Raw genomic sequence first — 27247 nt, forward strand, 5'->3', positions numbered from 1 at the left:
ACTCCTAGGGGTGAGCTCCTTGGCCCCCACAACAAAAAATTAGAGGGGGCTGCCCTCCCCCAAGTTGATAGGTATTGCCATTCAAATGGTGTGTGTACACCGTGTCATGTGATCGATTATGTGAGGTGTGGATTACCTGGGCCCCCATAGTATTTTATTCTAGTTGGCACCCCGGCAACAGGAAGTTAGTGCCCGTCTGAACCTCCAAGGGAAGATATTCCACAGGGTAGTTCCCCATGACATTCATTACACTTTGTCTGTTTTTATACCTTGCGCGTTGCTACAGGTAGAGATGCCATAGAAATAAAAACAATGCTTGGTATTTGTCCCTCAGGGTTGCCTTTTGTGACAAAATAATACAGGGCCATTCAAATGAACAGGCATCCTGCTGTTCACCCCCACTACCCCACCTACCTCCGGCAATAATCTACTTAACTGGAAACAAGCTTCAAAATGAACCTTAACAGGCAATCAGCCAGTCTTCCCAATACCTTTCTGTTTCATCGAATAGTGCAGAGCCCTGGGTCAGTGTGTGCCTGAGGCAGGCATGGCCAAACTTGGCCCTCCAGCTGTTTTGGGACTACATTTCCCATCATCCCTGATCACTGGTCCTGTTAGCTAGGGATGATGGAAGTTGTAGTCGCAAAACAGCTGGAGGGCCAAGTTTGGCCATGCCTGGCCTAAGGCATTGCAGGAAGTCCCTTCTGGGACTTGAAACTCTGCGCCGTATAAGGAGAAAGAACAAAATAAGCTCAGACCCGGACACCTGCAAAAGTCCTTGTCTAGAAAGTTAGCCAACTTTTTCCCCACTGGAATGTGGCTTTTTTCTTTTTTCTTCTTTAAACTCTATTGTTTCGGAAAAAGCCCCGACACTGAAGCACATACCGTGTATGGATTGTCTGCACATTTCCTTCTTCTCCTCGCACCTTACAAAAAAAGGGCACATAGGAAAGCAATGCAGAGAGATTAGTTTCAGTTCAGTATTTTTAGAAGAAATCCTTCGTAAAGATTGAAAGGCTGCCTGTTGTAATTGAAAATATATTTTATTTGTCTTCTTTGATGGAAATTTGATTGAGTTCCCTGATCTCACTGGTCTCTGCTTTCAAGGTGGTGGCGGTGGCTACAGATCTATAGCTCTGGCAGAGACTTGGCCAGAGTTTCATTATGGAAGAATAGTCCATTATGGAGAAATAGTCAGGGAAGCGTCATGGGACAGTGATTGAGCATCTGCTTTTCATGCAGGAAATCCCAAATTCAATCCTTGGCATCTCCTGTTAGGGCTGGGGAAAATCCCTCTCCAAAACCTTGCAGAGCCATTGCCGGTCAGTGTAGACCAGGGTTTCTCAAACTTGGGTCTCTAGCTTTTTTTTGTACTACAATTCCATCATCCCTGGCCACTGGCCCTGCTAGCTAGGGATGATGGGAGTTGTAGTCCAAAAACAGCTGAGACCCCAAGTTTGGGAAACACTGGTGTAGGCAATAGTGAGCTAGATGGGGTAATGGTCTGATTCAGTATAAGGAACCTTCCTATGTTTCTAATAAGCTTCCAGCATTTTGTGACCTTTTATCCCAGGGTTTAAGGTTAATCTGCTGTATGGGGATCTCTTTCGTCTGCTGGTATCTGGGCTCACAGCATTCCTCACAAGACCTTTCCTATGTGCACAGGTGAGCTGAAGATTTAGGGCACGTAATCGGAGAACAGATAAGAGGACTTCTCAAAAATTAGGCACCTCTTCTGGTTTGATGGAAGTGATTGATTGAACTGGATAGGAAGAAATAATTATCTGGCTGTAATGTAGAAGTGCACACAGCTTTTTGATGGCAAAGGCACAGTGAGCCCTGAGCTGCTGGGGGCTGGGGAAAGATAAAACAAATACAGGGTGCATATCTTGGGATTAAACAGGCCACAACTTTCTTGATTACGGATGTCAGTAGGTTTTGGCGTAGACATTGGGTGTGTATCCGGAATCATCAAGCCCAACTGTTGGTTGATGAACTGTTGGAGTTGATCCTGGCTTAAGGATCTCCCTATGACATACATCAAGGGACGCAGGTGGCACTGTGGGTTAAACCACAGAGCCTAGGACTTGCCAATCAGAAGGTTGGCAGTTCGAATCCCCGCGATGGGGTGAGCTCTTGTTGCTCGGTCCCAGCTCCTGCCAACCTAGCAGTCCGAAAGCACGTTAAAGTACAAGTAGATAAATAGGTACCGCTCTGGCGGGAAGGTAAACGGCGTTTCCTTGCACTGCTCTGGTTCTCTAGAAGTGGCTTAGTCATGCTGGCCACATGACCTGGAAGCTGTATGCCGGCTCCCTTGGCCAATAAAGCGAGATGAGCACCGCAACCCCAGAGTCGGTCACGACTGGACCTAATGGTCAGGGGTCCCTTTACCTTTATCTTTATGACATACATCAAATGCAGGATTGCCATCAAAGGGAGTGCTATGGCCCATTGGCCCCCGTCTGGACAGAAACACCTCCCCCTGGATCCCTTTAATGGGGCACCTTGCTTCATTTTATGGGTGTGGGGGGAAGGCTCCCGACCCCCACCCTCCGCCCTGACTTGTCTGCCAACAAGTTGTGACAATTGCTATGAGCTAGACAGGCTCAATTTGAATGGAGAGAAAATTCCTGCCTGGCCCCGAATAGGGTGGCCGAGTATTTCCATAGCAAGGTCTAAGCATGACCTGCCTTTTCACCTTTGGGCAAGGGCAAGGATGCTGTACAGGGTGGGAGATCAAGCTCTGACCCATAAGCAGGCGCCAGTTTATAAACTGTGCCCATGAAAGCAAGACCTGTCTCAAAGGTCTCCCCCTGGAACCTCGGCATTTGCCTAATTTGCCTGATAAACGTTTATTCCAGCTCCTGGAATTTCCTAAGAGGGAAAAAAAGGGCTGTTTATCTGGACAAAAGCAGACCCATCGGTTAGGGTTACATCAGTGGTCACTGCTTGTTGCTCTCCTGTTCAGAAATGCATTGGGTTGGGGGGGATTTTATTTTGTTTTAAAGCAATACTGGTTAATTTTTAACAACTCGCTGTTTGCTTATCAGGGGGGTTAAGGGACAGCCACATCAAGCAACCAGGAAGGCAAGCACATTTAATGAGTGTCTTCTGACCTCTTGGAGACACTGGTGGTTCCTATTCTTTCATTATCCTCTTCATTTCTGCTCTCCCCCAGTCTGTTTTCTGCATCTGGCCAATCAACCGTAGCAGCACTGCTGGATACGTCCATTAGGCCCTGAGCTGTTTGCTTATTATTAATGTAAATGTTTGAGAATCTGAAAGCACCCATGGCCTACCCAGGCCAAAGAACAAATAGCAGCTGCATATGTCTCCATCTGGAGTCCCAGTTGCTTGCTCCTATACCCCTTTCCAGGATGAAACATGAAACTTCGTAGCTTGTTGTCTCTCTGCCGGTCAGCATAAGCAGAGGATTCAAACTGTTAAGTGAAGTTGGGTGCTTTTGAGTGTTCTGGAGTTCAGCAATCCTCCCCACCTCTTCTCCTCTTGGAAAGTCATGCAATGCAGGCAGATGACGCATGGGAAAATTTGAGGGGGGGGGGATGGCCTGTCTACTTCTTTGAATGCTAGATTCTTGAGAGAGTCTGAAAATCCATATACCCCATACACATGCGTGCGTGCGCATGCGCACACACAAGTTTCTCTACTGTGAGAATGGGTGAGCTAATGTTGACCCACCTTTTCAGTTTACTAAGTTTAATTTTTTTTAGACTACCCTTTTAGAAGACACCCTCCACCTTCTGCGATCTATAAATTTAAAAACTGGATCCAATATGTCTATGAGAGCAGGGTGAGGAATCAGCTCCTGGAAAATAGCAGACATGCTCCTGGCACATCCATTTATCCTCAAAACAAAAACAAAAAAACTAGGTCTGAAGAAAAAGAAAGGAAGAATTTTTTTCCATAGCAAGCTCACTCGCTGTCACGACTGAGCCTAGCCTCTTCCAACGTCTCCCCATCTCCAAATGTTTGGCATTGGCCCTTTCATCCACCAGTTCCCCCTGCTCATTGCTATTCTCTGTGGCTGTCTTGTTTTCAGCACCTCCTGAAAATCTTATGTAGGCAAACCTACCCAGACATGTACCTTTAACTTGCAATCTTACATGTAGTTTCATTATGTATACAGTTGTATCTTGGAAGTCGAACAGAATCTGTTCTGGAAGTCCGTTCGACTTCCAAAACGTTCGGAAACCAAACCGCGGCTTCTGATTGGCTGCAGGAAGCTCCTGCAGCCAATCGGAAGCCGCGGAAACCCCTTCGGACATTCAGCTTCCAAAAAATAGTTCGCAAACCAGGACACTCACTTCGGGTTTGCAGCGTTCGCTAGCCAAAACGTTCGAGGACTAAGCTGTTCGAAAACCAAAGTACGACTGCATTTGTTTTAAAACTACTGATTTTTATTTAGGATTCGATGAATTCCATGTCCATTTGCTTTTAACAAATCAGTATAACAAGTAACATTCCTAGGGTTGTTGAGGTTTTTCGGGGGGGGGGGACTTATTGAGCTTTCTTTAGTTTTGCTAGATTGAGCTATTATTATGGAAAAACGGCACTTCCAATCTCAGCTGCCGTATATCCGGATTTTCCCAGACATTGGATTGATTTCCGCCCGGACACTGCTCCCATACAGGAGGGAGAGGTTTGGAAAGCCCCTACCTACAATTCACACTTTACGAATCTCTCGGTACCACTCACGTATAATTCCCCAAGGAGCACTTTACTTCATGCTACCATGTCATATGTTCTCAGTGGACCTGCTTGGCCATTTCTAGAGTGGAGCGGAAGAATGCCCTTTGTGATTGGCTAGCATCCCCCAGATATGACAGTCTACACGTTCCAGACTAGGGAGCCGTGGGAGGGATTAAGTGTGTGCTCTTTTGATTATTCTGTCAGTTCTTCTTGCCAGGTGGAACATTTCCTCCTCCCCTCTCCTTGTGTACTGTGCTGGGAGTGGACCTCCAGAGTGGATTTGGGGAGATACAGAGAGTGCAAGAGAGGGAGGGAGGAAACGAAGAAAAGCCCTGTTGCACTAGCAGGACTCCTCACACTGGTTTTTGCTAGCGTTCTGGGCTAGTTGAATCCAGGCCTATAGCACTTTTCTGGTGTGAAATGCACTTGCAGGAACGAGAGACAAACATGAGGTCTGTGCTAGATTTTCAGCTATACTTCCTAACAAACTTAATAAAATAAAATAAAGAACCCTTGTCATCTTGACACATGGACCTAATTCCAATCAATATTTACTAATGTGCAGGCATTAGGAGAAGAATGTGGCATTCGCCTTTGATTTCCATGGTGGTCACAGAGTAGAAAGTGATCTTTATTCCCTGCTCTCTGCAGAAAAGATGTGGAGCAGTTCTTCAGAAATGTTATCTTAATGCCATAACGTGACTAGTAATAATATTTATAATGAAACGTCAGAAAAACCAAACATTCTGAGCATCGGTTTCTGCTAGCACTCAGAGTTTAAGCATATGGCCTCCCTTTTAACAAGGGGAAACAGAATAAGGGGCTGATGCCTTCAGTATAGTGCCATGCTATCAGTACACAAAACAAAAATCCCATTGTACTCTAAATAGCTAGATTCTCCCCCAGCTGTTTTGAACAAGCAGCAACAAGAGCTTTGCCCTGTGCAAAACGCAGCAATGTTTATTCCAAGTATTTGGTAACTTCCTGGAATTATTTGACCGAAAAGCATTTATGTTTGATTTATATTTGGAAAGCAGGCAGCTATAATGCTACTTAAGAGGTATTTGTTGGCACAGAAGGTTCTTCCCTGCTTTTGCAATGAGCGCTGTGCACATGTTCCATGTTTACTCTCGCTCCAGTGCACTCCCACTTCCATCGTGGGTACACCTTAGCCACAAGCCATATGTATTCTACAGTTTCCTGAGAAATACTCCCTGATGATAATGCTTTCCCTCAAACCTTCTTTCTTCTTTGGCGATCACTCGTAGCTAAGTAAGATTGTCTACCATGAGCACGGTTTTAACAGTGAGTCCGTAAGTCACTGCGGAGGCCAATTCTAGATCCACACATCTTTCCACAGTGGGCACATAGGTTTCCGGGTGGGAGTTGATCATGGTGAGGGTTTGCCAAGCACGTTTCTCCCTTTTGTCCTGAGCTCAAGCATCTTCAAAGCCCAAGACACCTTTGGTAAAGGCTGTTCTCCAATTGGAGCGCTCGCAGGCCAGTGTTTCCCAGTTGTCGATGTTTATACTACATTTTTTTTAGATTTGCCTTGAGAGAGTCTTTAAACCTCTTTTGTTGACTACCAGCATTAGGCTTTCCATTTTTAAGTTTGGAATGGAGTAGTTCCTTTGGAAGATGATAGTCAGGCATCCTCACAACATGACCAGTCCAACAAAGTTGATGTTGAACAATCATTGCTTCAACACTGGTGATCTTTGCTTCTTCAGTACACTGGCTTTAGTTTGCTTGTCTTCCCAAGTGATATGTAAATTTTTTCGGCGACACCGTTGATGGAATCTTTTGAGGAGTTGGAGATGGTGTTCATAAGCGGTCCACGTTTCACAAGCGTGCAGTAAGGTTGGTAGTACAATAGCTTTGTAAAAAAGCATTTTGGTTTCCCTGTGAATGTCCCAGTCCTCAAACACTCTGCAATTCATTCGGGAGAAAGCTGCACTCGCAGAGCACTTGCACCTTCCATCTAGTTTGAAAACTTAAGATTGCAGTTAAGCTGAGGTGTGTACATCTGAGACAGTCATTGCACATGTGCAGATCACAGTTTCATTGAATGGTGTTTGTTGGTGTTGTGTTTGTGTATGTCCACAGGCTTTAGCCTAACAGTTAGGAAACAACGCTAATGAAAATGGAGAGTTGGGAGGGGGGGATTATGAAAACACCGTTCAGTTTTGCTTCTTTATACAATCACACAGGCACAGTACTTTCTAACAGAGAATATAGATAGCACTGAGCTACTAGAGCAATTAATAGAAAGGAAAAACAACAAAAACAACCAAGGGACACAGAGGATAATTCTGTTGCTCACTCATTGTACAAAGGGTCTCTTTAAGATGTGGTTGTAATTCTCACTGATGAAAGAAAAGAGCAGGCTGTAACGATGCGGCTATTAAATATTGCCGGCACTGAAACAAATATTTTATTTTATTTAATTGTATGATTTCTCTTTTGCCATCTCCAGTAAGCTGAAAACAATGGCCTTGTACTGTGTAATAAGGGGAAGGTGGCCTAATAAATATTTTATAGCTCTCCTGAAATTGTTTGGTCTGTTGCTGTCATCTTTATTACACTTTACACAAGGGGGTGAGGGGGGCTTCTTAATTATGTGAAGGTCCCTAGCCTTTTTATGCTGCTCTAGCAACACCTTAAAAAAAGAACAAACCACTGGCTGTTAATTCTTCCAGTTATTGCAGCTGCATGCCCATTCCGCTTTTGAACAAAGGCCCCCGTTTGGCTCCTGGGCTTGCATTCTTCTGCTGAATGGCAGCCATTCAGAATCGGGCTGGCTCAGTGCAAGGGGGCCTGGGAGGATGTGAACATACGTTGATGCCTTTTCACAGGACCAAGTTCCATATTGGTGACACCAGTGGGTGGGTGATGTAGTTGCAAATATATCCACTGTAAGTGGAACTCCAGTCTGTGGAAGTAGGATGCTACCCAGTGCCCTAAATCTGGCAACAGGCTCTCTTAGGACCCCTTGTATTAAACACACACACACACACACACACACACACACACACACAGATATTATTATTATTATTATTATTAGTCAGGTGCTGGTGTGGTTGCTCAAGAGCAAACAGGCAAGACTCCGACCTGTCTTTTCCAGGCTTTATTATTAGCGCAAACTATTTGCAGTGAAGAGCGTCTCAAGTTCATGTCTGGCTCACTTGCTAGCAGAATCCTCCAGCATAACAGTTGCGTGACCCCCAACCTTCTCCTCCCTTCCCTTCGCCTAAACCTACTGCGCAGAATGGGCGCTGGCAAAGGGGTACTTCCCTCCCCTCCGGTTTGCTCAGGCTCAGTGTTGAGGCTCTTCCAAGCATCCCCTGCTCCCACCACTTCCTCTCCACTGGAGGCGGGGCTTCCCTCCTCGCCAGAGGAGAAACTGCTTCGCAAGATTTTCGGAGGTTGCCTAGAACACAGCTGCCCTTCCACCTCTCGCCTCTGAGCTGATGGCAGTTCCCTGACAATTATTATTATTATGAGAATTTATATACCGCCCTCTACCCGGGTGTCTCAGGGCAGTTCACAGAATAAAATAAAGATATAAAATAACAAAATACCTAATAAAAATAAAAACAGCAACCCAATAGCCCCCCCCCAAAAAAAACATTTTAAAAGGGCATAGGTTGTAAATGGGATCAACCAAAGGCCTGGTTAAAAAGGAATGTTTTTGCCTGGCGTCTAAAGGTGTGTAATGAAGGCGCCAGGCAAACTTCCCTAGGGAGAGCATTCCACAGATGGGGAGACACAGCAGAGAAGGCCCGTTCTCATGTTGCCATACTCTGGACCTCTTGAGGAGGAGGCACATGAAGAAGGGCCTCAGAAGGTGATCTCAGGGTCTGGGTAGGTTCATATGGAAAGAGGCGGTCCTTGAGGTATTGCAGTCCTGAGCCGTTAATTAATTGCTGAGCCCATATGGTATCCAAATTCATTATGTATAAAAAGGTACTAAGTTGGGCTAGAGTACAGTGCAGTGTGGCATATTTCTGGTGGTTTCCAGGTCACCATGCTTGTGGGACTTGCTCCAAAACGTTGGTTGATTGCATGTCTAAGTGATTGCTTGTGTGCTAGGTTCAATATATTGGCCTATCAATAGATTATTCTGATGCCTGCCAGCAAGTGAGGAGTTACATTTGCACCAGACATTGAGTAGCATGTTAGGCATTTGGGCCCACTGGAAACCCATGTACGTAACTCTTCGCCAGTGATGGGGGAGAGAGTCAAGTTGCATTTAGAGGCGAACCTACATATTTTGCAATTTCCGAAGCAGCAAGCAAACCAAAACTCCCAAAAATTGCACTTCTCCAAATGTTGCAGCACAGTTCTCCAGCCAAATCATGTCTACAAAAAATGGGGTAAAGTATTAGCAAAAATTGCTTTGTAAGAATGTGTATATTAGGCAAAATTGCAAAAAAAAAAAAAAAAAAAATTCTGTTAGGAGAAATTCACTTTAAATTGCTAATGAATTTTTCTGAGAACTTTTGTTCTTTTAAATTGCAAACTGAAAGAACCGGCATCAAAGCATAGAGTTGGAATGGATCCCAAGGGTCATGTAGTTCCGACCTCCTGCAATGCAGGAAATCTCAACATGCAGTTGGTTCCCCATCCAATTGGAAACCATACCAGACCCTATTTAGCTTTGCAAATGTGCTAGAAGTTATATTGCTACAGAAATGTGAACTGAATTTAAGATTGGAATAATGAGAATCTGAGGGAAATCAAAATGGACAAATTTGGCCATCCCTTCTACTCGCTAATCTGGTTCATACATAATACTAAACTAAGGTTTTGCATTATGTGCCCAAAGCTCTGGACTCTTCTTCTGCCTTCTCTCTTCTGACATGACTGTGAGAAAGAGATTAGAAGCTTTTACTTCAATTTTCAAATAACCAGTTACAGTGGAACCTCGGTTCTCGAACGTCTCTGTTGACTAATGTTTCGGAACCCGAACGCCGAAAACCCAGAAGTAAATGCTTCTGTTTTCGAACGTGCATCAGAAGTCTAATAGCTTCCGCTGCATGTTTTTCAAATTTCTCAATTGAATTTGCCAACAGCCCTTTGCGCCTCGGTTTTTGAACGTTTTGGAAGATGAACAGTCTTCTGGAACGGATTATGTTCGAAAACTGAGGTTCCGCTGTACTTTTTAATGTCCAAAGCCAGAGAAACTGTGGTTAGTTTAACTGTGATTTAGGGAGACTAACCAACTTCTACATTAATTATCCCGCATCGTTTCCTTAAACAACAGTTAACCCTAAGCACCATTCTTAGTTTGGAGGAAACAAGTAGCCACAATGTATGGGAAATATAATGGAAGTGAAATCTTCTGATCTTCCGATCTTGTGACCTTGCACAGAGGGGGAAGATGGGGAAACATGCGAGCCTTGGGCTCACCCAAAGGCATTCCCATAGCTCTGAAATATGACTTTGCATGATAGCACAACACGATTGGACTAATGAAAATAAAGGCCACCCTTTTCCTCAGTTAGATCCTTATGGATTGTGTGAGTGAAAGCCTCACAGTCAACTAAGGCAGATAAGTGGTGCCGGCTTACCTTAACACAGCTGGGGGTCTGTTTCTTTTATTTTTCCCTTGCTTGCCCCCTTTTTCCCTGCAGCAATTCTCTGCAGCAAGAATTTTTGCTAACAGGCAGGCTGTGCTTTTCAAATCTCAGTGGGCCTTCTTCACATTCCCCAGAAATAGGACACATTTCAATCTCTTCCTATCATTAAAGTCTGCAGAGTGACTACAATTCGTGCACGACCCTCTATAAGAAAGAAGCAGCCACCCAACCTGTCAACATGTTCCACTTTGAATGTTGAAGATTTGCCGCTTGCTTTCAATAATGCTGTGGAATTTGTGGAAGAGGGCTTTCGCTTACTTCAGTGGGAGCTTTTATATGCACAGGGCTTGCCGGATCAGGCCGGATGCCAACCGTAAAGTGCTCTTTTGTCTCATGACGTCGCTGTCTCCCAGTTCTGCTAACTGGAGGCGCACGGATGGGGCTTAATACCGCTTGGTAATTGTGTGTGCTGAGAAGTATGTGCTCTCGTAACCCCTCAGATCCTCTTAATGCTGTGGATAATTCAATCACACCCACACAAAAATGACATTATTATAACATTAGGGCCTAGTGCAGATTAGTGAAAGACAGGAAATTATGGCGTGCAGGACCGAAATTCTATCCTTGGCTTTGCCATAGTGTGCGGAGGTGTGCTGAAGGCCCCTTGAAGAAAGCTGATTCACATATGTCCAGCTGGATATTCATTTGCATGGAGCAATGTAGATTTCAGTTCAGTATTTTGGATACAGATCAGGAAAAGGAGAAACTATTTGGTGTGGGTGCATTGCATTCTGGCACAGTTAATTAGGAGTGTGCCGTATTCTTAAGACCCACATAGGTTGTTCCTGAAGTGCCCTCAGCAGGAGCTGGTATTTAAGATACCAGAGCGCAACTTTTCATAACCCATCTATTCTCAGCAACTGGAAGCATCATAGCCAGACACTGGAGAAGACCGGTCAGGAGTAAGCATGGACCAGTGGTATCAAAGAGTATGGGAAACAGCCTTATTAGAAAAACTCATAGGAGAAGACGCCTTCACCCCGGTATGGTTCCCCTTTATCACATACACAGCCCAACAACACAACAACAAGAATCCACCGATAGCATACAAGTCAATATGGCTAACCTGATCCAAAAACACACACATGCCCAGCTCACACACAAAAACAAATCTCACTGTAGCCAACCAAAGACAACCAACCACACCCTAAGCCACACCCCGCCTCTTTCACCACCAGGGAAATACAACAAGTGAATACAGTGGTGCCTCGCAAGACGAAAATAATCCGTTCCGCGAGTCTCTTCGTCTAGCGGTTTTCTCATCTTGCGAAGCAACCCTATTAGCGGCTTAGCGGCTATTAAAGGCTTAGCGGCTAAAAGGCTATTAAAGGCTTAGCGGCTTAGAAAAAGGGGGGGGAGCGAAAAAAATCACAAGAAATCGCAAGGCGTTTCGTCTTGCGAAGCAAGCCCATAGGGAAATTCGTCTTGCGAAGCGCATCGAAAAACGGAAAACCCTTTTGTCTAGCGGGTTTTTCGTCTTGCGAGGCATTCGTCTTGCGGGGCACCACCGTAGTAAGAGAACCCACATGTGACGCTGACACAAAACCCCACACATACACTAAGTAGAATAGAAGCGTTTCCACCCCACCCCACTCACCATTTCCCCCTCTCCCCCCGTTTTCTTTCTAACCTAACATTGTATGCAATACTAAAGCCTCACAACAAATGAAACTGATCTGTAGAAAATACAACTTGAGAAGGAGACAATGCATGTATTTTTGTAAACTAAGAAATCTTTAATAAAAAATATTTTTTTAAAAAACACAGCACAACTTTTTAATTTTTTAATCCTTGCTGTTATGTTTTTATATGTGTTGGAAGCTGCCTAGAGTGGCTGGGGCAACCCATCCAGATGGGTGGGGTATAAACAATAAAAATTATTACTATTATTAACTTAGCCTTTAATAGCTCATGGAGTGCAAAAAAGGGCCAAAATACAGCAAAGATGCATTTGTTCAGTATGAAATCGCCACACTAAATGGATGTGGCAAAATTACCTCACAGGGACTTAACCATTAAAAAAAAAAAAGTGTAAATTACGGTAGATCTCAGTCAAGGAGAAATGTGGAACCAACAAATACCATCTTTTTTTTTAATAAAAAGAAATGGTTAGCCTACAGAGTGCAGGATTTTGTTACTATAAAACACAATTACATTATGGTTGTTTTATTTGTTTCGGCTGAAATAATTGCATCAGAGAAAAATGTGTTTGAGTTTCCTCTTTGAGGTGTTAAATACACCCTTTTGAAATGAATAAAACTTGATATATCCCCCTTGAAAATAGAGTGAATAGAAATATTTAATGAGCCGAAAGCTTCCTCTGATACAGTTCCTATAAATAATTTCTGAAAGGAATAAACTCATCTGCAAAAGCAGATATTAGAATTTCACAAATAATTATTACTATAGAAAGCCCAGACAAGTAGACATCCATAATTTGTAAATAATGAAAAGAAGTTTCTAGGCTCACGTGTGATTCTTGCACACGCTGCGTGAACTCTATAAAATGCTTAACTTGCAGTGATTTGTTTGTTGACAGTCCCTGGTGGTAGAAGACTTTCATCTTTTCTCTCTCTCTCTCTCTCTCTCTCTCTCTCTCTCTCTCTGAAAAATGGAGTTTTATGTTATTCTGTTTTTCTACCCAGAAGCACTATATGTTTAAAGAAGCGAAGGGGAGACTAATGGATTGAATGGGAAAGCCATATAAAATGCAGAATGAGTCGTTGTCTTAGATTAAACACTGTGCAATCCTACACATGCTTACTCAGAAGTAAGTCCCATTAATGCCGCTTACTCAGAGGTTAAATGGGTATAGGATTGCAGCCTGAGGCTGTTGCTAGATTATTGGTTCATTTTTGGCAAAAACTGCATGTGGCTGAAATACTACTGTATTTTGAGCACTTGCTATCCTTCCCAGAGATTGGGTGAAGTTTATCATCTGATCTGGATCCTGGTGTCCCAAGATTTGTATACTTGCAGGAATATTTAGTATTTTCAGTCTTTTCACTTGGGGAGGGGAAGCAGTAACTGGATGAATGAGCTGCTGTTCAGAACTTTTATAATTGTGAACAACATGTCCTCTCTTTCTGAACTCCAGAAAACATCCTCTAGTGATTCTCTCTGCCCCCACTTCCCCCCATGGTAGGGCTTTAAGTCACTGGTTGTACACATGTAAACACAGATGCACACACACACACGTGCTATTTTTTTTAAAAAAATATATTTTTTAAATGTGCCTTGTAATGTTCTCTCTTGATGTTTATATTTTGACAGCATAATCCTATACATGTCTAGTAAAGGTAAAGGGACCCCTGACCATTAGGTCCAGGCGTGGCCGACTCTGGGGTTGCAGCGCTCATCTCACTTTATTGGCCGAGGGAGTCGGCGCATAGTCATGTGGCCAGCATGACTAAGCCGCTTCTGGCGAACCAGAGCAGCGCACGGAAACGCTGTTTACCTTCCCGCCAGAGGAAGGTATTTATCTACTGCACTGGCATGCTTTCAGACTGCTAGGTTGGCAGGAGCAGGGACCGAGCAACGGGAGCTCACTCCATCACGGGGATTTGAACCGCCAACCTTCTGATTAGCAAGTCCTAGGCTCTGTGGTTTAACCCATAGCGCCACCAGCGTCCCACCTTACATGTCTACTCAGAAGTTAATCTAATAGCTCAGTTGGTAGACCATGAGACTCTTATTCTCAGGGTTGTGGGTTTTAGCCCCACTATGGGCAAAAAATTCCTGCATGACCCTTGGGGTCCCTTCCAACTAAACAATGATTCTATGATTCTGTGATTCTAATGGCTTTCAATGGAATTTATTTCTAGGTAGATAGGCACTGGATTATAGCCCAAGTTATGCAATGGTATAGTCATCTTGAGCTCATTGTGAAAAGGTGGGTTTATAAGCCTTTTATTTAAAAAAAAAAATAGTTGCTGCAATCACGTTTTGGTGATTTTTTTTTTTTAAGGGACATAAAAATAATGAAAAACATGTAAGTAGAAAAAATAGGGGTTTGAAATGCAAAGCCACTTTTTAATATTTATTTACCGGTATTTAGCTCCTAAAATTTATATACTGCTTGATAATCAAAGAATCAAAGCTTACAAAAACAATAAATTTGTTGCTTAAAAAATTTACAACCCCAGTTTAAAACTTACAGAAGGTTAAAATCGCAGTAGAACAGGCTAAAACAAATAAAAACTCATATATATTTCTAAAGACCTTGCTAAGCTTGTCTAAATAAGAATATGTTTCGCAGGCGACAAAAAGAATACAGTGATATCAAGAGGCGAGGAGTTCCAAAGTTTCGTTGCTGCCACACTAAACGACTGAGTTCTTACAGACGTGGTGTGGGTATTTATGTGGCACCTGCCCAAGTGCCAATTCTGCCAACTGAGTGGGCACATATGGGGCACCTATTCATCTACAAATTTCTAAAGCTTTTATGTTTTACAAAGCGATTGTCATTATAGCAGGTGATGGACAGTGGCAGATAGATGGTGGGACAATCTTAGGCGAGAGGCGGACATTTCACAGGGTGAGAGAGAAAGGAAAAGCTAGTTCCCAAGTTGAGAGTTGGAAGGGTTTGCCATTTTCTTTGGGTAAGGGGGTGGATGGGATTAACGGCTAGTTTTGTACACTGAGAAGTGTTCCACTACTGATTTCTTCCTTATTTTTCAGAAGACTGCTTCGTTGTGTTTTATAGTTGCACCTGAGACATTCACTTCCGTTATGAGCAATTTTGCAGGGGCTGAGTTGTGGCGTTTATTATCTTGTGTATGATTTTATATGCTGCCTGGTATGCCTTGCTCATTATGAATTATGTACAGTTATGTTACCATGTTTGGCTTATTGCGTGTTAAGATCCCAAGACCTCCCCCAATAAATAAAGACACAATTGACACGGAATTTAGTTTAAGGTTATTGGCATAATTTTGGCCACAACTTTATTGATTACAGATTGTGAGTGGTTTGCTTAGGCATTGGTTCACGACTAGTTGCACCTGAGCTCAGCAGGGCAGCATTGACGCCTGGACTCTGGGAAAACATCCTGGGGGAGCACTGGACCAGGTTCAGACTCAACTCACCCCAAATACTCCCAGGGGCTCTGGCGTGGCCCTAACCCCTGTAAGGGGATCGGACAAAAGCAAGGAAAGCCCCTAGATTCTTTTAACGGAATGGATGGAGGATGGATGGTGGCTAACAGATTGAGGTTGAATCCTGACAAGACAGAAGTACTGTTTTGAGGGGGCGGAGGCAGGCAGGTGTGTGGGACTCCCTGGTCTTGAATGGGGTAACTGTGTCCCTGAAGGACTAGGTACACAGCCTGGGAGTCATTTTGGACTCGCAGCTGTCCATGGAGGCGCAGGTCAATTCTGTGTCCAGGGCAGCTGTCTACCAGCTCCATCTGGTACGCAGGCTGAGACCCTATTTGCCTGCAGCCTGTCTTGCCAGAGTGGTGCATGCTCTGGTTATCTCCCGCTTGGACTACTGCAATGCGCTCTATGTGGGGCTACCTTTGAAGGTGACCCGGAAAAAACAACTAATCCAGAATGCGGCAGCTAGACTGGTGACTGGGAGTACATTTCTGAGCACAATTCAAAGTGTTGGTGCTGACCTTTAAAGCCCTAAACGGCCTCGGTCCAGGATACGTGAAGGACCGTCTCCACCCCCATCATTCTGCCCGGACGTTGAGGTCCAGCGCCGAGGGCCTTCTGGTGGTTCCCTCACTACGAGAAGCCAAGTTACAGGGAACCAGGCAGAAGGCCTTCTCGGTAGCAGCACCCGCCCTGTGGAATCCCCTCCCACCAGATGTCAAAGAGAAAACCAACTACCAGACTTTTAGAAGACATCTGAAGGCAGCCCTGTGTAGCCAAGCTTTTAATGTTTGATGCATTATTGTATTTTAATATTTTGTTGGAAGCTGCCCAGAGTGGCTGGGAAAGCCCAACCAGATGGGTGGGGTATAAATAAGAAATTATTATTATAAATTATTATTACCCTAGCATTGGAGCGGCAGGCACAGCCTCACCACATCCCAGGTTACCTCAAGGTTAAACAAGCATTTTGTTCAGAATATAGGGATCATTGGTTCTTGCAACCACCGATAAAAACTTTGCAACTGCTAAGGTTCTAGCATATGTCCAGTCTTCCAGTAGGAACCTGACACAGTGAGCCTCTGATTTTCCCGGGAAAGGTACCAGCAAGGGTAATATCAGTTCAGCCCTGGCTTGCTCATATTTTGCACAGTGCAACAAAATATGTTTTATGGAATCGATGTCTTGAGCACACGAGCAAAGTCTGTCTTGGTAGGGAACTCCTCTCAACCTGCCATCCAACACTGCAGATGGAAATGCGTTTAGTATTTATATCATATTGAGAGATGTCCAACTAACCAGTTCCACTAGCTCAGGGACTTTCAGATGTGCAGTGGAATCTCTCTATCCTCTTCCCTTCCCTGTGTGTGTGCCCCATAAACCTGTTCCAGAGGATTAGGGTAGGGGAACAGATTTAGGGGTTGCACACAGAGAGGGGAGGGAATTTCCTTTGCACACCCGCAAGTCCTTGTGTTAGCAGATGTGTTGCGTTGGATATTGCCCCTTTGTTTGTTAAGTTCTACCCTATTTTGACAAAGACCAATATCTAAACCTTAAAAATACAATAAAACAAACAACATATTTCAGTGGAGATCTGACAGCTGGCAGGCATATTTTGGGAGAAATTCTGGAGTTACTTTCCCCATTATTTCCATTTTGAAACACATTCTCTCTTGAATATTGTCTTAAGCTGCAACGTGGGACCCATTTAGATTGGTTGAAGCTAATTGAAGTGGGTGAGATTTAAGCAGCTGAACTGAGTGCAGGATTATAGCCTTGGTTAATGACTGTGAGTACTGCATCAAATCACCAAAGTGACAGGCAGCTATATCCAACACTTTTTTTCTAGAAAAAGAGGTGCAGGAATTCCCACTCTTTTTTTGACAGACAACCCTAAATTGGTGAGCGGGGGGGGGCGCAAAGTTGTTGAGTTCTGGGCGTTGTGCCGCTATACAGTTACCAGTACGCTGCAAAGAGGTGGTGGAACTCTGTTCCAGTGAGTTCCAGATGAAAAGAAGCCATGACTATACCTGCAAAGGAGTAGAGTAAGTGAATTTAAGACAGTGTGTTTCACCTTTGTCCCAAGTACCCGAGCCATTTGGAATAATTCTCTAGTTAACTAGTTTGTAGAACTAGGCTTTAGGAATATCCAGTGAAAGGACACAGGAGACGGCAGGTTAAATTACCGATCAAGTTAAATCGCCACACAGTCATGAAATCCACTTGGCATTGGCATAGTAACTGGAAATAATTCTGGGAAGTCAATGAAATTTAGAAACAGAGTTAAGCATTTGGTTCCCATTGATCTCAGTAGGAACTTAGTATGTTGAATCCAGAGAGAATTATGCATACTAACTCTTGCAAAAGCAATATTGCATGACGTTAAAATAATGGGAAATAGGGGTGCACCTTAGTCTGGTCTGACTAGGAAAGGGCAGATTAGCCCATTTCTGTTTCATGTCAGTCCTGCATACAGGCAGTTTAAGGTCTAGACCCTTTAATGACTTTAAAAGATGTGAAAAAACTTAATCTAAATTATAAAGTGTGTACAAACTGCCTTCACTGGTACTATTTCTATAACACTTTTTTGTATGCTTTCCAATACAGTTTCCCTAAAATACAATTTTTTGTGCATACTTATCTGAAACCAAACTGGCTCACAAAATTCAGAGACGTATGGGATCTGATTGACAACAGTGTTCTGATCCATGGTCCAAGAAAGCAGAATAGGTTTGCTTGCTTTAAAATGCAGACCCTATGATCTTCTCTTCCATCTGCTGTCTAAGTCTTTATGATAAGGTGGGAAATAAAACTTTAGCAGTAATCTCCAAGTGCTTGCTCCCAAGCAGTCTTGAATTTAATGAGAGAAACCTCATATTTTCTAATTACCAATAATTATCTTAAAACAGATCTTCTGTGAATACTCTATGTGTGCATCCCAAATCATGGTTTCAGCAGAGAATCATTCACCCAGCTATTTAAAGGGGGGTAGGGTGGAATTGTGTATGTTGTCGCCTTGCTTCCTATTATAACAAGATTATGATGCAATCTTCTTACTGGTAATTATTGCAGCATATTATTCTCCTTTCACATGTAACCAGTACATATTTCTGTGCTTATTTGCCAAGGCATTTGCCTTTTATTTTTACTTCCAAATTGCTTAACTTGTTGGAGGCCTTGGAAATCTAATTACTCCTGTATCAGTAGCATAACCAGATTAAAAAACAACAACCACGTTCCCCCATGACATTTCTGAACAAGACATCAATCAAACTTTGCTGGCTGAGGAATATTGCTTCAGTAAGCCTTGTTCCATATATTAACTTTTAATGTGAAATATCAGGGCAAGGATGGATTGGTTTTTATAATTATTGTAGATAATTATTTAAGATAATGCAACTCCTTCGTCTTGGTGCATATTTTAGCAACAATATTTTCTGGACAAAAGAGTCTTGTGAATTGCCAATAGATTATGGAAGCAAAGTACAGGCAACATTTACGTGTGTTCAGTTGATGCATGACTGCGCACATGTGTATCATAGTGACTCAGAAGTGGCCAGATCAGGGCAGGGGTGTGGGCATGATGAGGACAAGGCATAATGAGCTTATATACACTCAACTGTTGCATGTGATGACCTGGAACGCAACTCCCATGCAATTGGGGGGTTGCTTGTATAATATAATATAATATAATATAATATAATATAATATAATATAATATAATATATACCATGCAAAATCTTAAACTAACAACTTAGAAATCAAGAATTCTTAAAATATCAGCAGCAAATTTATTGTGCTAGCCATTGGCCTTGACAACTTCTAAATACCTTGGTTTTCGAACAGCTTAGTTCTTGAACGTTTTGGCTCCTGAACGATCGAAACCTGGAAGTGAATGCTCTGGTTTTCAAACGTTCTTTTGGAAGCTGAACATCTGACGGGGCTTCTGAGGCTTCCGATTGGCTGCAGGAGCTTCCTGTCAGTGACAGTGAATGAAGGTCAAGGGAGAGAGGCTGACATTCAACTCTACTCCTACTCAGAACAGACCTATTGAGGTTTATGGACTTGACTAGAAGTCTGTGAAATTTCAAACTGAAAATCTGCACATGTGCACACACAAACACGGTGATACGAGAATACAGAGTTAAATATTGTTAGTTTTAGAGGTGTTTTTTTTAAAAAAAGAACAAACAAACAAACCATGATTAGTATTCAAAATTAGCAGGCCAGCTCTGTTATGCATTATGCCATTCCATGCTATCTGCATGTAGATTCCCATTGTGTAATGGCCTTTTGGTATCTCTGCGTGACAAGAATTAAAATTGCATTGCTTGCAATGATGAGAAGAGCCATATCCCCAAAGACAAATTACAGCGCCAGACATCTAAGCAAGAAAAATTGGTTATCAGATGTTATTGTTCCATTTATGACCAATTATCAGAACTTGGGGTCTTGGACACTGCAATTAATTATTAACTTCTATTTAGGAAAAACTTGTCGTATTTTTCGCTCCATAAGGCACATTTTTTTCCTCCTAAAAAGTAAGGGGAAATGTCTGTGCGTCTTATGGAGCGAATGTGTGGTCCCTGGAGCCGAATCGCCCGAGTGCAGGGGCAAAAATTGGATCGTGCGTCATGGAGGAGAGAAGGCTGTAGAGAGGAGGTTTCTAGGGTTCCTGTATCGGGCATATACAGTGCCGGCCGCGGCAGCGTCACCTCGCAGCAAGCAGACGTGCTGAGCAAGGAGACTGGTGGCAATCAAACGCAGCAAAGAGCAGGGAAATCCCCTGCCTGCATGTCAAGCAGAGGGGAAGGGATGGTATCCTTCCTGCTAATTCCTTCCTAGCTGCACTGTACACAGGCTCCAGCCCACACAGATCAATTTCCGGCGGCTAGGAGCGCAACCGACAGCTGCCGCTGCCGCCGCCTCCTCCTCTCCATGCTCCAGTGCTGCTGCAGCGTCCAGGAAAGCATGCCAGGGACACATAGGCAGCCGGAAAACATGCAGGTGGGAGAAAGAGAGAGAGAGAGAGAGCTGGCTTGGGTGGTGGTGGTGGGGAGAACTTTTGCCTTCCTTTCTGAAGTGAAGGCACAAGACTGGGGGGTTGATCATCAGGTGAGCTGCGCACAGGTGAGCTGCATGCAAGCTGCCGGCTAGCCTTGTGGAGCCTCCTTTTATTGAGACAAACATGCAAACCAGGCAGATACATTTTGGGCTGTGACCTTTACACATCTTCAGTCCCGAGATCGTGGGGTGGTACAAAGTTATTTTGGCACCTGTTTCCACCGCGTCATTTTTCCCTTGCACACTGTATGACGAAGGAGACAAAAGGTCTCAGGGACAAAGGTTACAGACAGGACACCGCAGACTACTGAGACCGCAAAAGGTTAGACAGAGGGAACGATGTTCAGACAGCTGTGGCTTGTCTGGGGGGGGGATGTGCCCCACACCCCAGGGTCACGCGTGCAGGCAGACTTTGACTGCCTGCTGGTGGGGAGTGTGCTCCCTCCGGACCCCACTGCCCACTCCCTACACTTTCCTCCCTCCCCTTAAACCCCTCTCCTGCATTGTTAGCCACCTCCTTCTCTACACACCCCACACATGCCGCTTGCCCCTCCAGGATTTTCCTTCCCTCCCCACTTAAAACTCCTCTCCTACAACATTTGATTCAGAATATTCCCCCCCCCCCCCGTTTTCCTCCTCTAAAAACTAGGTGCGTCTTATGGTCAGGTGCACCTTGTGGGGCGAAAAGTATGGCATGTCCAATTAATTCGGATACACCATTGCATTGACATTTAAGTGTTTTATTGCTATGGACAATAAGTACTGCTATGAATACTTCCTTGGGCACCAGGTATGTAAGGCCTGTTGACCTGGAGCAACGAACAGGATGGGGTATGTGTAGGTTAAACATGACCACAACTTTATTGGTTGTAGAATATCAGGATTTTGCACAGGACAGAGCAAGGATCCTATTTTTGGGAAGCCCACCTGCTGGCCAATGTCTCTCCTAACCTGTGTGCTGGGTAGCCCTGAGGGCAGGGTCAGCCTTGCCCATGAGAAGGACTGAAGCAGCCATCTTGGGTGGTGAAATCCCACAATGCATTGCCTTTGCTGGTACCCTACTACCAGCCACTTCCAGGGCCGCACAGCTGCTGCTGCTGCTGCTTCCGGCGAGATGCCACTGAAGATTAAGCTAACGGCCACATTCTATAAGTACATTACCATATACATTGTATGAAGAGCTTTCACACACAGAACAAAGATTGGGCATCATTATGCTTTGGAAGGTTTTGCTAATGCAGAATCCTGCAACTTGCCTTTTGACCAGGACAGGACTTATTCTGGCTCCCTACTGGCTTCCAGACACAATTCAGAGTGCTGACAATGACCTTTGAGTTGCTACATGGTTTGGGGCAGGGGTGGCCAATGTGGTCCCCTCCCAGATGTTGCTGGACTCCAACTCCCATCAGCCCCAGATAGCCTCTTCCAGAAGAAGAAATATAAGCCCTTTTTGTGGAATTCCAGCTTTTACTTCTATCAGAATTGTGTCCGGCCACTTCTCTCTTGGTGTTTCAGTGTCTATTTAAAAACTGGGCAGGCATTTAGTATTGGCTGAAGGTTTCTTGATTTAATTTTATGGTATGCAGTTATTTGGTTTTAAGTGCATTTTTAGACTATTGATTTTTAGAAATAGCTTTTAATTTTGTTTCAATGGTGATTTTTGATTGTACCTTTCTTAGCACAGCTTTTGTGGCAATGGCATGGTGCTAAGTCAATAAATAAATGCAATCTGGCGACCTTCCAAGTTCTCATATTTCGAGAGGGAGAAAAAAATTCCCTCCATTCACACCAGTCATAATTTTACAAACCTCCATAATGTTCTCTTCCCTTAGTCACCATTTCCACCCCAAAAATCTAAAAATCCTTCCATGCGCAATTGCACACAAATCAATGCGGTGTGTTCTGAAAACAGGCATCCCCTTGGGCTGGCTGCTGAAAGTCTCCCATATGTTCCACTCTGGCATTGCCAATTTCAGAGAGTGGTCCATTCTGTGTCTTGGAAAATCACCCATTCATCTCATTTAACCAAGGGAAAAAACACAGGTTTAGCCTGATCTAATCAACACTCAGAAAGAAAAATCTTTGTTTGCCTTGACATCCCCCAAATCTGCCACTGTAATTGGTCTCTTTGTTGATTATCAAAGTGCAAGCATAGAAAATTAACCACCTTTGTAAGGGTAGCTTTTGAAGGTCAGGTGAGAAATGCAAATACAGCATGCAGGACATTACCATACAATATTGTTTGTGCTGCACTTTTCAGGAGCACTTAAGTCTCCTTTTCTTTTAAGTATGCTTGACAACTGGATCAGGTTTTAAACAACAATAAAATGAACATCCCTATTTCTCTCCCCGCCCCCCCCCCAACTTTTGTTTTTCAGGTATGGAAAAATTGTATCCACAAAAGCAATTCTAGACAAAAACACAAATCAGTGCAAAGGTAAGTGCCAAAAGTCCTCCCTACAAATTCCACATCAGATTGATTGACTGGTGTTTGCGCTGCAAAAGTTCAGACTCTGGCGGTGCAATCAACATAATGTACAATATATTGAAAACATGTTTAATAATGCTGCGGCTTCGAGTTCTACTTCCAGTAACATTGCTCATTAATTTTTTTCATTAACAAACAAAATGAAAATCACAAATCAGAACAACTATCAAATTGCTTCGGCAGCAAAGTAAATTACCTCCTAACCACACAGTGTCATCTGATTTGAACAATATTATCGGTGATGCAAATTGATTTCCTATGTAAAAATTTGAAACTCTTGGGAAAGCTTTCCCAAGCAAATCCTCATTCTGCTTTTCTCTCTTTTGATATCTTGTGCTCCGTTCTTATAAGAAAATGTTAACTGTGGCCCAACTGCATCACTTCTGAAATAGTGGCATAGTGGAATGAAAATGAATCTGTGTAGTTCTTGCATTTTATTTTCATTTAATGGCTAATGCTTTAAAATATGTTTTGTCGTTTAAATGAATTTGAATGCAGAGTGCATCAGTGTGGCATAGTATGGTTGCCTGCATAATATTTTTATTCCTACATATTTTGTTTTTTTTCTTGATATGCAAAATATACTTATGGCAGGGAGTGGTGAACTTGGGCCTAGGGGCTGAATTTGGCCTTCCAGGCTTCTCTGTCTCGCCCTAAAAAATCACCCCAGGCCATTCCCCTCACTTGTCCTTTTCTACAAGTGCTTTTGCCCTCGTAGCCGTGTGTCCTTGAACTCCCTCTTGCTTGCCTGCATGGGTGAATTTGTGTGTGGAAAGCTACAGGGAGGTGAAACTTTGCACGACTGGAATGCGGTCCGCTGCTGAGAAACAAGAGCCATGTCTGTTACTCTGTCTGCTTTTTCATCTGCCCTCCCGCCCTTCCTAGAAAGGTTGGTTATGGGGAGAAGCGGCCCTTGGCCTGAAAACCTCCCCACCACATATCCTACCCCTGTTCCAAAGCGTAATAATGGCATTTGCAATTGATTTATCAACACATTATCTCTTTTGTGGGGAGATGTTTCACCGGAGTTCCGACTCTTGCAGCGCAGTTTACATCTTTATACCATAAAATATTCATTTTGCACGTCCGGTATCCACCATTAATCTTCTGTCTGGGAACCGTTGCTCAGACAGAAATAACAAGTGTGGATTATAGTCTTAACTTGTTAGGGTGCCAGATATCAAGGAGTACCGGCGGCTTTGAGTGACATGTTTTGCACTTCCACCACAATTATTTCAAATCTGACGCCATCGTGGTTCAGGTCCCGTTTGGAATGGGCTCGAGTCTTCTCTGGCCTTCCTTGCCCATCCCCTTTCTCAAGACCCTACCTTACTAAGTCAACGGGAACAGCCGTGCAGAGAGGCCTTGACTCTCACAAGTGTCATTGACAGCGCCCCATGGAGCAGCATAGATGGGGCACCAATGTTCTTCCTGTGCCTCTTTCTCCTTCTGGCAATTGCCCGTCACATGCTGTGTTCAGAAGCTGAGAGAGCAGCAGGGCTCCACCTACCTCTCCACAAGGTCTGCTACTGCTTCTTGACATTGCTCACTGAAATAAGGAGGTAGGGACAATATCATTTCCAGAAGTTAAATCAAGCAACATGGGGGCTGCGTTTCCGATGCCTCTCTGTTTCATTGTGTGTCGAATCCTTTTGTGTGACAATCCAGGCCACAGGGAGGTTGTTGAGAAGCCATCTCATCATCCTTTGGCGAGTTCTGCGTTTGGAAATAAGCAGGTAGCAGGGAGGGTTTCTGCCATGTTTGGGAACACGATAGGTCTCTGCTTGGAATAGAGCGAAGTTCACATGAGTTGTTGTGGTTCAGATCCAAAGTGGGAATTAACTTATTGAGGTGGGTCCCTCCTAAATCAAGCTGAGGGGATGGAGGCTGGACCAACACTGGATTTCAGGCCCAAAGTTCATGGGGTGTCAGGGAAGTCTTGAATCTTTAAATTCAGGCCTGCATTTCAATTACAGTGGTACCTCGGGTTACAAACACTTCAGGTTACAGACTCTGCTACCCCTGAAGTAGTACCTCAGGTTAAGAACTTTACCTCAGGATGAGAACAGAAATTGCACGGCGACAGCGAGAGGCCCCATTAGCTAAAGTGGTACCTCAGGTTAAGAACAGTTTCAGGTTAAGAATGGACCTCCGGAACGAATTACCGGTAAGTTCGTAACCAGAGGTACCAGTGTAGATCTAAAATGGAAGGTAGCACACAAGTGAAAAATGTGTGTCCAGTGGAGTCTTTCTCGCTTCAGCTATGTCATTCTTGCTTGGACTTTTAATATGGGTTCCTGGTTAGTAAAGAGGACTCTGCAGGATGAGCTACAGCAAACATGGTTCCCCCTATGCTGCGGGTCCAAATTCTCATCAGCCTGCGCTGCCAGCGTTCAGGGATGATGGGAGTTGTAGTTGAACAGCATCTGAGAGGGCAGGGGTAAGTATGATGAGTGAACAAAAGTCTGCACAATCCTTTTGGTCATTTAAATTGCATCATCTCCTTGTTAGACTAAATTGAGTTGGACCCACAATTTGGAGGCACGGGTCTGCATGCTAAATCAGTTGTGATGTATTCTCAAAACAGAATCACCTGCATCTTCAGCATCTTAAAGGCAGCCTTACTGGCGTTGGACTGAGCAGTGGGTGATAATGACGTAAAGGTTACTGTGCGTAGTCAAAAGCTTTTGAGAACCTTGGGTTTTTGATAGCCTTGTAATTTCTGATCAGAGTGGCATTTCACATTAGCTTCACTGTCTTATCTTCGCTTTTTGATCTCATTATACTACCTACACACATCCTTTCCCCCCTGGAAATCTTTCCAAATTACTTCAGTTATCATGATGTAATTCTCTAGTGAGGATGTGAGAGGAGTCCTACTTCCATGACTATATTCATATAAGACTTTAGAATAAAAGTGTCCCCCCCCCAAAAAAAAGACCCCACCATATACATATCTGATAATTTGTTCAATGGAGAGCAAGTAGCTAGAGCACATGTGCGAATATCCAATTGCCAACTCACCTAGGGGGGTTAAATGAGGGTTTTCTCAAGGTTATTACAGTCTGTCTGGAGCGGTTGCAGAACCACACTCCAGGGAGAACTCACTCTACTTTCTTGTAACATTGACAGCGTGAGGATATTTAAAAGTTCCCCTGTTCCCCTGCTAAACTGTACAGATCTACCTCAGAGGTGCTTCCCATTGGTACAGTGAAGGGAAAAGACTGGGTGTGTGTGTGTGCAAAATTACTGGTCTTTTTTCAGAACACCAGAGAAATTAATAGTATAATAGAATTCAACCCTCTGCAATGCAGACTTTTCTTCCTCTGACAAGTAGTAGTAGTAGTAGTAGTAGTAGTAGTAGTAGTAATAAAAATAAAAATATTAATTAAACCCGCCCATCTGCCTGGGTTTCCCCAGCCACTATGGGCAGCTCCCAACAGAATATTAGAAAAATGATAAAACATCAAACATTAAAAACTTCCCTAAACAGGGCTTCGTAGCTTGTTTGCATGAGATTATTGCAGTGTGAAGTCCCCAAGAATGAGGGGAAATAAGTGGAGGCTGGAAACCTCTTTTCTTTGATGGCCTTCCCATTTCACACACGTAGTTCAAATGGTAGTAACACTTCCTTGCATCGTGATTTGCATTTCTAAGGAGAAGCTAAAGATTTGCATTTCGGCGGAGGGAATATACAGTATTTGTTGAAACTCTGTGTGTTTCACAAGTTGAACCTAAGCAGCCAGCACTGAGTTCAGTAGTTTGTTCCCAGAAAAACTCTGCATAGGATTACAGCCTTGCTCTTTGCTGCGTCCCTGCTCCTGTGTGTTGTGGGTCAATGTATAAGTGGATCAATGTCTGGATTCTCGTGGTGGATGTGGCTATGAAGGCTGTCGAGATGAGCTCTTGCACTTCAAAATTTACGATACCACTGATTGCCCTACCTTTGGAAGTGAAGAAGGTTGTGGGATTCAGGGTTTTGCTGCGTTGGAACCCCACCTCAGGTCCTGTCTGATGGTTTCCCACAGGCCATTGCAAGAACAAGATGTTGGACTCGATTCTTCATTGGCCCGATCCAGCAGTCTCTTCTTATGCACGCATGGAAGCCTCCCCCTGGTGCTGTTCACCTGGCACCAACCTTGCAAAGTTTTAAGCGCCAGGTGAAACGTGTCCTGCTTCCTGTGCTTTCAGTGGGATTGCGATGTTTGCTTTTACTGCTACTATGAGATTCGGTTTTTATTATTTCT

The 27247-nt window shown here is 43.8% G+C and overlaps 1 protein-coding gene across 9 annotated transcripts in view; it reads left to right on the top strand.

Annotated features, from left to right (window-relative positions):
* Nucleotides 1-27247, top strand: part of RBMS3 (RNA binding motif single stranded interacting protein 3) — a gene marked incomplete at its 3' end in the record, with an annotated part of 764091 nt that overhangs the window by 410204 nt on the left and 326640 nt on the right. For all 9 annotated transcript variants that reach the window (XM_080974855.1, XM_080974854.1, XM_080974853.1 and 6 more), the window contains one exon: nucleotides 22891-22949. In XM_080974855.1, coding sequence (XP_080830981.1) covers nucleotides 22891-22949 — 59 coding nt within the window. The remainder of the gene's footprint in view (nucleotides 1-22890; nucleotides 22950-27247) is intronic.

This window comes from Podarcis pityusensis (genome assembly GCF_964106645.2).
Source record: "Podarcis pityusensis genome assembly, chromosome: 12".
NCBI classification, from domain to species: Eukaryota; Metazoa; Chordata; class Lepidosauria; order Squamata; family Lacertidae; genus Podarcis; species Podarcis pityusensis.